The sequence below is a fragment of the Mus pahari genome, chromosome 22, assembly GCF_900095145.1.
Source record: "Mus pahari chromosome 22, PAHARI_EIJ_v1.1, whole genome shotgun sequence".
Classification (NCBI taxonomy): domain Eukaryota; kingdom Metazoa; phylum Chordata; class Mammalia; order Rodentia; family Muridae; genus Mus; species Mus pahari.
Genome location: NC_034611.1, coordinates 20,695,336 through 20,708,168, shown reverse-complemented (window position 1 = coordinate 20,708,168; position 12,833 = coordinate 20,695,336). Strand labels below are relative to the sequence as shown.

At 43.3% G+C, this 12,833-nt stretch overlaps 1 protein-coding gene across 1 annotated transcript in view; it reads right to left on the bottom strand.

Annotated features, from left to right (window-relative positions):
* Positions 1 to 989: 989 nt before the first annotated feature.
* The window catches only part of Rad54b (RAD54 homolog B), a 68,298-nt gene continuing 56,454 nt past the window's right edge, over positions 990 to 12,833 (bottom strand). Inside the window, exons 10-15 of the mRNA XM_029533440.1 lie at positions 11,282 to 11,572; positions 7,454 to 7,629; positions 6,355 to 6,616; positions 4,271 to 4,337; positions 3,898 to 4,098; positions 990 to 1,245 (exon numbers count right to left, since the gene is read on the bottom strand). Of these exons, the coding sequence (XP_029389300.1) occupies positions 1,034 to 1,245; positions 3,898 to 4,098; positions 4,271 to 4,337; positions 6,355 to 6,616; positions 7,454 to 7,629; positions 11,282 to 11,572 (1,209 nt within the window). The 3' untranslated portion in view covers positions 990 to 1,033. The remainder of the gene's footprint in view (positions 1,246 to 3,897; positions 4,099 to 4,270; positions 4,338 to 6,354; positions 6,617 to 7,453; positions 7,630 to 11,281; positions 11,573 to 12,833) is intronic.

Here is a 12,833-nt window from a genome sequence, read left to right as displayed (position 1 = left end):
CTTAGCTCCCAAGCAGAGGCAGCCTCCCTCCTCAAAAAATTGGGTTTTTCACTCCCAATAAGTGTGAAGTTTGTCATGTGCTTGGCTCCCGGCTACCTGTCAGACAGAGCTGGAACCCTTTCCTCGGAGATTTCACCGAGGAACCTTCTCCCAGGGGCAGAGCTGCAACGCCTTTACTGTTAAACTTTGCTGGGGAATCTGCGGGCAGCCGGAGCAGAACTTGTGTAGGGAAGCCTTTCCCTTCAGACTTGCTGCACATAGTCTCCATCTTTCTCACTCAGCACAAAACTCTATTCAAAATCACGGCTGCAACTGTGTAAACGCTAGAGGAAAACACAGACCCTGCAAGACACAGGCACAGGCCGGGGCTTTCTTAACAGGACAATGTGTGTGCCACAAGATGGCAGGAAGCAGCAGCTCCAGTGTGTGCTTGCTCACCCACTCAGCTGCCCACGCCCACTCCTGCCCTGCTGCCCCTTCCTTAATCTCCCAGCTTTAAAAGCACCGCAAGGATGAAGCCCTGAGCACTTCACAGGAAGCCATCACCAGGGTGAAGAGACAGCCTGCAGGATGAGAGCTTTGCAACTCCATCAGGAGAGTCATATCCAGGGTACATAAAGAACCGCAAAAATCAAACAGCAAAAAACCCTAAATCATTCCATCAGTAAACAGGCTAATAAACTACATAGACAGCTCTCAAACGAAGAAACAACCAGTAAACACTCAGGAAAGTGCACAGCAGCCTCAGCCATCAGGGAAATGCAAGTGAAATGCTGACACAGGATGAAGCGTATCGATCAAAGACTCACGCAGAGCGTGAGCAGATGCAGGACGGCACATGGTTAATGGTTCATTTCAACACTTAAGGCTACACACAAGAAAGCAAACGACTCAGCTTTTATTGTATGTAAATAAGCATATTGTAAAACAAAGTTCACTATCATTTAAATAATTTTTTTCATTTTCAAAGTTACATTTAATTCCTGTATTAATTTTTAAGGGGAGCAAAGGAATGTTAGCAAGCAGTCCTTCATTAGACAGCAGGAGCTTGGTTGGTTATATTCTGGAAAAAGAACGACACATTTTCCCGTATTCTTTCGAGAAATGGATCTGGAAGATTTAAATGGTCTCCAGAAAAATGTTTCCACTGCTTCAGCTGTGACATGGACAGAGGTCTCGAGGAGTCAGACTTCTGAGGGCCGAGCTGACACTGTCGGGAGGCGACGGGACCTTCTGACGCATCCTCTGCAATGAGTTAAACAGTGAGACCCTTTGGACTGCAGATACCCCGCTACATACAGAGTCATGTGCCACATCTCATCACCAGAGTTCAGACTAAACCGATCAACCATTCATCCTTTTTACAAATTGTGATAGGCTGCCAATTGGGTGCTCAATAAGCCTTCAGGCCTCTGAATCAAACAGCTTCAAGGTCTAGTAAGAAAGATACACATCAAACAATCTCCCAAAGAAATGTTTGCAAGTGCACAATCCATTAGGTAAGGCCTGTGGGACAGAGCTGGGGCGGAGTCACTGTGGGAGTGAGCCCTTGTCTTGTGTGCCTGAGTGTCTGCTCCGATCTCCAGCACCAATAAATAGGCAAGTTCTGTGTTTATTTTTTCTATGTTGCAAACACAAATATCTGGGTCAGAACTCCATCAATCAAATGTATTAGTCTCTGCAAGAAGCACACCGACAGACTCTGAACTGGCTCCCTACGGAATGAGTCAGAAAGACGACTGCACTCACTGAGTTAGCTAAGATTTCTTTAAAGATTTGTTTCTATTTTCCAATTGTGTGGTTTACCTGTCTGCATGTGGGTGTGTGCAATGTGAACACAGGTGCCAAGGAGGTCAGAGCAATCACCACCGCTGCGGCAGAACTACAGACACTTGTGAGCCACCCAGCAACACTAAGTAACCTGACAAATATCTACTTGACTGCATGATAAAGGTGTATAAATGAAAGTATAACTAATTACACATGGTAGTGTGGTGGGTAAATAAATGATTATATATCCATACAATGTAAGATAATATGGCAGAGTGGGTTAGGAACTCCCTTTGCTCTGCATATTGCTATTCCTAAAACCTTAGAGCGAATTTATCATATTTATACAACGTACGCGCCTCCCAGTACTCTCCCATTCCACTCACTCTGAAATGTACGGCCTCTTTTATAATAACCACTGCTACCCACACACATGCAAACAGGCTGAATTTAAACCATGAGTAAAGAAAAAGCAATAATAGAAAATATGAAGCAATAATAGAAAATATGAAATGTTTAAAAATGAACAATCAATAAGAATATCAAATTTACGAAACTCTACATAAAAGAAAATTTAAAAGGGTTAAAAAACATTTTAGAAAATAAGTTTGAAAATCATTAAGTTATTCTGGGAGATGGTGGTGAAGGCCTTTAATCTCGGCAGAGGCAAGAACATCTCTGAGTTCAAGTCCAGCCTGGGCTACAAAGGGAATTTGAAGCTATCTCAGGCTACCTAACAAGAACTTGACTTAAAAGAAAGCTAAAAAAAAAAAAAAGGAAAAGTTTTACAAAATAAAGCATAGTAAGACCAAACATCCATAAAGAGAAAAATGAACATATTTATCTGAAATTTGAAATCTACTCCTAAGACAGTATGGTCACTACCTAAGAGATGAAGGCTTGCCTGTCTACATACATGTTCCAGACCAGCCAGAGCTACATAGTAAGACCCTGTCTCAAAAACTAAACAAGTAAAATAAAATCCACCCTAATAAATAAAAGTATATCAATATAACTGAAATATAATTATGATTATGCATAATCATATCTATTAATTCTAGTACATACAATAAAATTTTAGAATATGTAAATTTATATAAACTAGATTATATGCTATATAAAACATTATCTACGGGTTGGGCTTGTAGAGTATTCATTTAGCATGTTCAGAGCTCTAGATTCAATCTCTAGAACCACAAAAATTATATAATGTATGGGTATGTGTATATGATTTAATGTGCATCTGTATATGTGTGTACATGTACATCAATTTAATATGTATATACACATTTTGTTTTGAGAATTTCATATATAAGTACTGTACTTACATCATATACACATTTCAAACTCCTCCCTTTAAGAGGTTGAAAAAGCATAACTTAAGCATCATCACAAAGATTTATTTTATAATCCTGTAAGTGTCCGTGTGCCGGGTGAATACACGTGCATGTGAGGGGGCGGTGCATTTGCACTTTATGTGCCACGTGCACAGACTCATGCCCAGTCTGTTACACGGTGCTAGGGGCCAAAGCCCAGTCCTCATGACCGTGCAGCAAGCACTGTCAACAGCAGAGTCATCCCCCAGCCCCAACACCACCATCTACCAAGTGGCCTTCCGTCCTGGACACGGCTTACTCCCTTCCTGCTGTCCCCTAGCTCCCTGTGAATAGTGTCTAACTTTAGACACAGATATTCTCAGGCTTGCTTAAACAACACTCGTGTCCAAGTACTGAGCTGCACAGCTGATTATTCTAAGCACCTCAAAGGCTTGCCCCATTATGAATAAATCTTGTATGATTTAAACAAACAATACGTAATTCTGCTAAGTATAGGATTTTTATGAAATTCCAATAAAACTTTACATCTTTCTTACTCTGAAGTCATTCTATCAGGCTTTGAGAGATTTGCCTACATAGTTAGTTTTTCCACAACAGATTTAGACATAGGAAACTAAACTGAGCTTAATGTTCTACGGAATATTCTCAACTGTATGCCTAGTACTTGCCCTACAACCCGAGGAACAAAGAGAACGAATACATGGAAAGGCAGACATTTTTAAGTTACTCTTTGAATGTTTTCAGAGACAAGCTGAGTGTACTGTGGTAATGAGATCAACAGACAACTCACCAGTGTGACCTTTTTCCCCTGTGCACTCACAGTCAAGCAGGTCATGAGTGATACAATGTGAACTTTCATGTAGTGTGAACAAGTTTTTAAGCTCTTGCACTGAAAACTGGATATGTTCAGATGATCTGGTTAGGTCTACAACTGCCCCAGAAAGGCCTTGCTTACTGATCTGCCTTTGATAGATCTTTTCCTCTATTGTACCTGGGGAGAAAAACACACATTAGAGTTCCTTCTTGTGTCTATTATTTGTGTTTGGTAAAAACATGTTTATTACTTATTATCTGATAAAAGAATACATTCCAGATATTGAAGCACAAACTAACAACAAAACAATTTTAAGGAGCTACATTTTTGTCAGGTGAAGGCTTTTTACCTGTAGTCAGAAGTCTGTAAATATGTACAGGATGCTTCTGACCATCTCTCCATACTCTAGACATGGCCTAGACAAGAGAAGAATTATGAGTACGGTAGACAACAATGGCCCTTGCCACCTGAGCAGTCTGCAGGAATATACTGCACCATTGGGAATTCTGGATTTCACTGCCAGCAAGCTCTGACAGGTAAGAGCAGCAGCCTGCCAGGCCAGTCTGAGGCCTAGAACCCACGCTGTAAGAGAGCCAGCCCCTACAAGCTGGCCCCTGACCTCCAGACATGCCATGGCCCACAGTGGCGCGCACACACGCACACACACACGCGCACACACACACACACACACACACACACACACGCGCGCGCACGCACACACACACGCACGCACACACGCGCGCGCGCGCACACACGCACACACACGCGCACATGCACGCACACACACGCACACACGCATACACACACGCACACACACGCACACGCGCGCACACACGCGCACACACACACACACACACACACACACACACACACACACACACTTTGCTCTCTTTACACCCTTGCCCTGGGTTCAGGGAAGGAGACTGGCACGCAGAGAGGCACGTGAAGGAGCGCAGCAGTGCCATGCAGCAGTGAGATGGGTATCTTGATAAAACATGAAGGCAAATTTAGACAGCCAAGATGCGAAGAAGCAAGCACACCCCGGGCATGCAAGGTCCCAGCAGCCAATAGTTCACCCTTGAAAATCCCTTACGGTGTCTGCGATCACTGTAGGCTCCCTCTAGTTCAAGGCTTAAAGTGATACTGGGCAGCACAGGGGTGGTATTTATACCTTGCCCACTCTCCCAGAACGACTGCCTCCAATGTCCTTAATCCGTGAAGCCGGTCACTACATCCCTCTCTTATTGACAATGTGTGCATGTGGCTGTCTCTTACCCCTACCTTACCAAAATGGGAAACCACACCAGGCACAGAAAAATGCCAGCATGCTTGGCCATCAATTTCTACCACACAAACTACGCACTGATCTAAAGCTCACAGAAGAAAATTCCCTAACTTGTGAGATAAATATTTTAATGAGTGTCATTCCCAAGACCACTTAAGAACCATTAAAGGCCTCTTTCTGCTTTGCCCACAGGCAGCCTTGGATCCTGAGGTCAGGATTATTCCCTTTCCCCAACCCCTCTCTCCTACTGAAACGTAGGTCTTTGTGTCCACCCGCACTCAGTGCAGTTGTAGGTCTAGTCATCCTTCATCCCCCCTCAGGCTGCCCATCACATGTGGTGTGACTCTGACCTCTGGAGGGAAGGACAATAGAAGGACTCATCAGGCTGTCATGGAGGCACTAATGCTACAGAACCAACTCCCAGCAGAAGCTCTGGGCTCCAAACCTTGGGTGAAGTCCCTTAGCTGGTAATGCCTCTATGGCACTGTCCCTCACTGGTGCTGAGAATTAAATACTGTTCATACAGCTCTGAGGGGAGAGGGGAACGGAGTTCGTGCCTGGTCCCTCCTGAACCCGGCCTTATGCATTTGCTGATTTTAGTATCCATGTAAAACACTGAGTGAGTACAGCTGCTTTTCTCCGTTCTCGGAGGTTACGTCACAAACTCCACGGCTATCTCGGGATCCCATAATGAAATGCCAACTGAGGTAGAAATCTATTGTTAAAACCTCAAAAAACATAAGAGTAGTCTGTACACTGAAAAATCCTGGCCTTCTCCACAAAGTTTCCTAACGAAGTTAATGTGGCCTTACTGCAGCCTACACGAATCAATCATGGCTCCACAACTGTCACGTTCAGTGGTCATCAACAGCCTGCAAGTTAGCTGTACAGTGTGACCCGAAGCTTGGGTGTGAATTCTCATGCTGGAAGGAGAAGAAATCTCCACCTCTGCACATATAGAAAACATAGGCTACTACCATCCATACGGAAGATGCTGTGGAGGTTAAACAGACGGTGAGTGGAAAGCACGCAGCAGAGGGCTGGACACAAAACCAGAGCCCAACACACAACAACTAACACATCATCATCATCATCACAGCCATGCTTCTGGATGTTCATAATGCCGTCTCAATGCATAAATATCCTACCTGGATATCTGTAGCTGGGTTCCAATCGATATCATAGAGAATTAAGTGAGATCCTCCAATGAGATTAAGTCCCACACCACCAGCTTTTGAACTTAATAAAAAAATAAAATCAGTAGAGTATTTACTATTGAAACTATCAACAATTTGCTGCCTTTGAGAGACTGGTGTTTGGCCATCAAGTCTTGCACAAGCATATCCATGACGCTTACATACTTCTTCTAGAACATTCAAGGTTTGTCTGTAGTTGGATACCAAAATCACTCTGTCAACCAAAAACAAAAACGCCATTACATTATGTTTTAAAGCAGTAGCCTGGATTGTTTTCTATGTGAAGGACAATAGTAACACTGATCACAGACGCAGCAGGGGCAGCATTGAACAACTAGCCATGGGGACTCCTCCCTTCTCCTTTGAAGTCCTTATCTAAACCTCCAGTCTTAAGAAGCTCAAAGACCTTGCCTCCTTCATCTCTGATGTCACCCTAAAAAAGAGCAGAATAAACAAAACACAAAAAGAAAAAAAAAATCAAACACTATCACCTAAACAAGGAAATGTTTATATGCAAAAGTAAAAGGAGAAAAGTAAGGCAGGGGCCGGCTGCCTTAAAAGAGCAGCGGGAAAAGAAATCGACAGTGTGCTCCAGCAGCAATCAACACAGGGTGTTCACACCTCAGTCTTTTCAGCGTTAAGTGTGTGTGTGTGTGTGTGTGTGTGTGTGTATACATACACGCATGTGAGTACAGGTCCCCACAGGGGCCAGAAGAGGATGTCAGATCTCCCTTTAGGTAGAGTTACGGGCAGCACAGCTACCTGGTGTGGGTGCTGGAAAACAAACTCAGGCCCTCTGGAAGAGCAGTACCCAACCACAGAGCACCCTCACTAGCCCAAATACCTTAGACTCTCACTAAGGCTCCTCAGAGGCAAAGAATGCAGAGGGCCAGTGCACAGAAGCCCAGGTCTCACCTCCACGTGACTAGGTAGGTGACTTGCAAAAACTGATTCTTTGGAGAAAGTAAAGCAAAGAACCTAAGTCCCGGGAGAGACTGTGGAGGCAGAGTGCAGGGACAGATGACAGCAGAATGGCTGGACACTGGCTTACTTTTCAGTAGGACGAAGTTCATGGATCACCGCCAGGAGTTTGACTAACACCTGTAGCTTTCCTGACTCTTTCTCAGAGAACTGCAGAGGGTTGTAGCCAGCAGGGAACACAGACAGCAAGCCTTGGCATAGATTTCTTTCTTCATTTTCATCACAACTTGAGCTAAATTCTTTACCCTGTTCAAATGTGAGTTAATATTTGTTCACATTTACTGTTTTAATAAGTAAGGAACAAAACTTACAACTGTGAAGTAAATCTTTGTAGGTCACAATTACCATTTTTCAAGCAGTGCCAGGCTCTCTGCACAGTCCATGGGCCTTTCCAAAGCCCTGTCACTCCCCCACCAACACCCTCAGTCCCTGTCACTCCCCCACCGACACCCTCACTCCCTGTCACTCCCCCATCGATACCCTCACTCCCTGTCACTTCCCCACCGACACCCTCACTCCCTGGCATCCCCATCAATACCCTCACTCCCTGGCATCCCCCATCAATACCCTCACTCCCTGGCATCCCCATCAATACCCCCAATCCCTGGCATCCCCATCAATACCCTCACTCCCTGTCATCCCCATCAATACCCTCACTCCCTGGCATCCCCATCAATACCCTCACTCCCTGGCATCTCTATCAATACCCTCACTCCCTGGCATCTCTATCAATACCCTCACTCCCTGGCATCCCCATCAATACTGTCTCTCCTTTTCACTGTCTCCTCTCCTACTATTTTTTCTCTTGATTTGTAAGTGGCTCATAACATTTCCTAGAAGACAAACCGAAACAAGACAGCAGTTTCCCGAGTTGTAAGTCTTATCAGTTTCTTCATAAGAAGCAATGATGTCATCAAAAGGCTAATAGAAAAATTAATCTTATAACACAGCTTGCTTATATAACTAGAATTTGTGGTGGAGGGTTATGCTGGATATTGAACCCAGGGTCCCCATTTTAACTCCGATTACAGGCACCTCTGAAATTCTTTCCTAAAACATGCCTAGTTGACATAGAAATAAATAGATGGATTTAGAGCCCTGATGACAACCCCTGTTCAGACTGGCGGGTCTCTCTACTCTTCCTGGTTTCCCAGAACTCTCTCCTTTCTGGAACTTTGTTCATCCATACCACTGCCTGCCTGCAAGGCTTCTTCCTTTTCTGCTGTTATCTCAGTTCTATAAAGAACTGAGGGCCTGATGCAAACTTCATCTGCTTCCTCAGAGCCCTTTCCTCTTTCAGAGTCTCACCCTAGAGACCAGGCTGGCCTCTATAAAGTCTAAACTGGCCTTGAACTTAGAGATCACCTGTCTCCGCTTCTTGAGTGCTGAAATTAAAGGCATGAGCCAACACACTGGTCAGGTTTGTTTTGGTTTGGTTTTTTGAGACAGGGTTTCTCTGTGTAGTTCTGGCTGTCCTGGAACTCACTTTGTAGACCAGGCTGGCCTCGAACTCAGAAATCCACCTGCCTCTGCTTCCCAAGTGCTGGCATTAAAGGCGTGCGCCGGGCTGGTGAGATGGCTCAGTGGGTAAGAGCACCTGACTGCTCTTCCGAAGGTCCGGAGTTCAAATCCCAGCAACCACATGGTGGCTCATAACCATCCGTAACAAGATCTGACGCCGTCTTCTGGAGTGCCTGAAGACAGCTATTTATATATAATAAATAAATAAATCTAAAAAAAAAAAAAAAAGGCGTGCGCCACCACCGCCCGGCTTGGTTTGTTTTTATGCACACTATATTCATCTTTGACCTATTTACCTGAGCAGCTAACTACATTTTTAAACTCCCCTTATATTCCTTTTTCAGTAGTACATATTTAATTGTAATTTGGCTTTCAACAAGGAATAAACAAACCCTAGGTAAAGTCACTTGATTAACTATCTGTAGAACTTAGAGAGTCTATATCAGGTTAGATCTACACAATCCACCTATAACTTGAAGAAGTCTTCACACGGGTTTAGTCTAAATATTGGAATATGCTGTAAAGAACTATTTGGGGTGGACAAACACATACACACAAGGGGTTGCGGGGGGGGGGTGGGTCCAAAAACATTCTAGATTAAGTGATGTATTCTGGACCATCATTTCTTCCTTTTAAGGAAGAATTTTTTGGCTTCTATTCTTCCTAGGCTTCATGCCCAAAGGATTCACTTGTCACCACTATATATAGTATCTGTTTCTTTAAAAGTTGCTCAATAAATTGTTATAATCCAGCTTTCTGTAGTCACACAAAGCTCACTTCTATAATAAACTGAAGTAAATAAGATCCACTATAAGATAAACTTGGAAAGCTTTGTTACAACACTCTATTTTTTAAGTATATAATTAATAATCTCATATATAAGTTAGCACCCACAGTTTTTGTTTGGGAAGGTTATTTGTGAACATATTTTGATTTTACCGTTTAAATAATTGAATAAAAGTTTCCCATGGTGAGCAGGGAAATATCATTAATGGTTACTGTGCAATTTCTTTAACTAGGCATGGAAGAATTACTAGGTTCTTCCCATAATTTCTTGTTAAACCGTCACAATGATGCCATTGCTAGCTCTACATTCCAGATAAGACAATCAATGCTTATAGATACAGCTTAAGTACAAACTTTGCCAAAAGTTTAAGCATTAGACCCGGGAACTGTTGGCACACCTACAATCCTAGCTGCTGGCAAGTCAGGCAAGAAGAATCAGAACCCAGGGTCATGCTCAGCTACACATGGAAATCAAGGCCAACCTGAGCTGCAGGAGGATGCTCTCACAGAAGAACAACAGGCCCGACTTAAGGAGCTGATACCAGTTCTAATCTCAAAAATGCTTACCATGCTGTGGACTGCCTATGATCATTAAATATGCAAACAGCTCACTCAACTATGTCATCATTCAAATTCACGCCTATAGACAGAATATAATTTGGGAAATGTTTGAGAGAAAGACTACACATAAATATCTCTGAATCCCTATTTTCTTTGTTTGTTTGTTTGTTTTTTCCCCTCTTTTCTGAGTTTCTCAGCTTAGCCCAGGCTGTCTTGGAACTTATTCTATAGACCAGGCTGTCCTAAAATTCAGAGTTTTGCCTGCCTCTGCCTCCCAAGTGTTGAGATTAAAGGTGTGTACCACAAAACTAGGAACAGAAGCTACTACTGTGGAAGGTACTTCTTGTTCTGGTTATTCTCAAGTCTGAAGCAAGGGATTCGTTAAAGAGCCCAGTAATATAATACTAGCCTACATAAAACAGCAAGACCCTCTCTCAACAAAAACACAGATGACAGTAATAGTACTCATTCCAGGTACTTGCATAAAGAATACATAAAACCAGAAAAGCACTTTATTTTTGGTGTACAGAAAATACTTAATAACTATTAGCTAGTACTATTAATAATACCAAAATGTGGTTTTGCCGGTTGGAGACTGTATAATGATTTTTATTTTTATTTTTGCTTTTGTTTCTGTTCTGCAACAGAATCTTACTCTGTAGCCCAGGCTGACTTCAAGATCAAAGCAATTCTCCCTCAGCCTCCCACAGGTTCGTATTACAGGTGTGAGCTCCACACCAGTTGTTAATTTTCTTTTTGTGGGTTTTCTGAATTTTCCAAATTTTCTGCAACAATCAGGTATTAACTTCATAAAAAGAAAAATAAATTATTTTAATGCTCAGTTCTATGTTTGTTAGCATCACAAAAGCCAAATGTGTATATTAACATAAACTAGGAAGGGAGAGGCCATGGCAAAGGCTGAAGAGATTCTACGACAGAGCCACATGGCAGGGCTGCCTCACCAACCCCACGCCAGGGTCCAGCACTCAGGCTTCTGGGCTCCCAAGCCACACGGCCCTCAGCCACTCACCTTCACAGAGCTGAACAAGAGGCAAGGGTGGTTGCACAGCTTCTTTAGGGCCCCTATGCAGATGAGGTGAGCACTGTTTTCCAATAGTCCTTGCAGACAGAACCTCACAGACTGAGAACTCAGCAGCTTTCGGTAAAGTTCAATCTGCAATGCTCCTGGTCGGCAAAAGACTACGTTCTCTATCTTAGGAGGGAGGTATTTATTGATGACTTCCTGAGTTCTTCTAAGGATAAATCGTCCAGTGAGGCGCGTGAGCTCAGTTGCTCTTCTCTCCCCTAACTCTCTTTCTTCCTATAGAGAAAGGAGCAGACTTAAAAAGTGGTTATGTACAAGAATACCTGTAATTATGATTAAAATGAACATTAAATATTATGGAATTATAAAGCGTCATTAATTATTTCTACCAGATTCTAGGGGGAGAAACTGGTGGCTTCTGAGACAAAGTCCCACTACAATAGCTCAGGTTAACCTGAGACTCACCACGCTGCACAGCCTGCTCATGAGTTCAACCTTCCTGCTTCTACCTCCAGAACCCTGAGATTACAACACATGCCACTACCGAGCCACAACAATAAATTATTATAGGCCTTTCTCAACAGTAGAAACAAAATACAAGTGCAGGGACAGAGAACCCAAGTGTGGCATTTGGCGGCTAACTCAATAGTGGAGTATGTGCAGGACCCTGGGTTCAATTCCTACCACTGGAGAAAACCAAAGCAAAACTCCATCAGAACATTTTAAAACATACTTTTTATTAATTCTTTGAGACTTTCACATATGCATACACTGTATCTTTATCATAGTCTCCCTCTACCCCTCCCACTAACTCCTCCCAGATGAACCCCAATTCCCCACCTCCCAATTTCTTGTCCTTTAAAAAAAAAAAAAAAAAAACCTAGGGATTTCAATAAGACTGACCACTACAAGCTCATGTATTTAAATGCTTAGTTACCAGAAAGGAGCACTATTTGAGAAGATTAGAAGGATCAGGAGGTATGGCTTGTTGGAGTTCTCTCTGCCTCCCCCTCCCCCCTCCTCTTTCTGTCTGTGGATCAGGATATAGCTCTCAATCACTTTCTCCAGCACCGTGCCTGCCATGCCTGCCACCATGCTCCCTGACATCATGATGATAAATTAAATCTCTGAAGCTGTAAGCAGGCCTCCACTTAAATGTTTTCTTTTATAAGAATTGATTGTAATGGTGTCTCTACACACGTCTTCACAGCAATAAAATTGGCTTAAGTCAACTAGCAACTCCAATGTGTGCTTCCCACTCATGGGTGTGGGTCATCTGCTACAGCATAGTGGACCAGCCAGCCACCACAGCTTTAAAGAAGACTGATTATCCCTCTCCCAGAAGCCATCAGCTGTCATTAGCTCCTCACCTAGGGGTAGGGATTCATGGGTCCCTCCATAATGGACTGTTGACTGGCCTGATCTTGAACAGAAAGCAAGGCTGCTGTGAGTTGTGAGCCCGTTCAGGCAACTGTCCCTTCATGTCCAGTGCTGTGAGTTGTGAGCCCGTTCAGGCAACTGTCCCTTCATGTCCAGT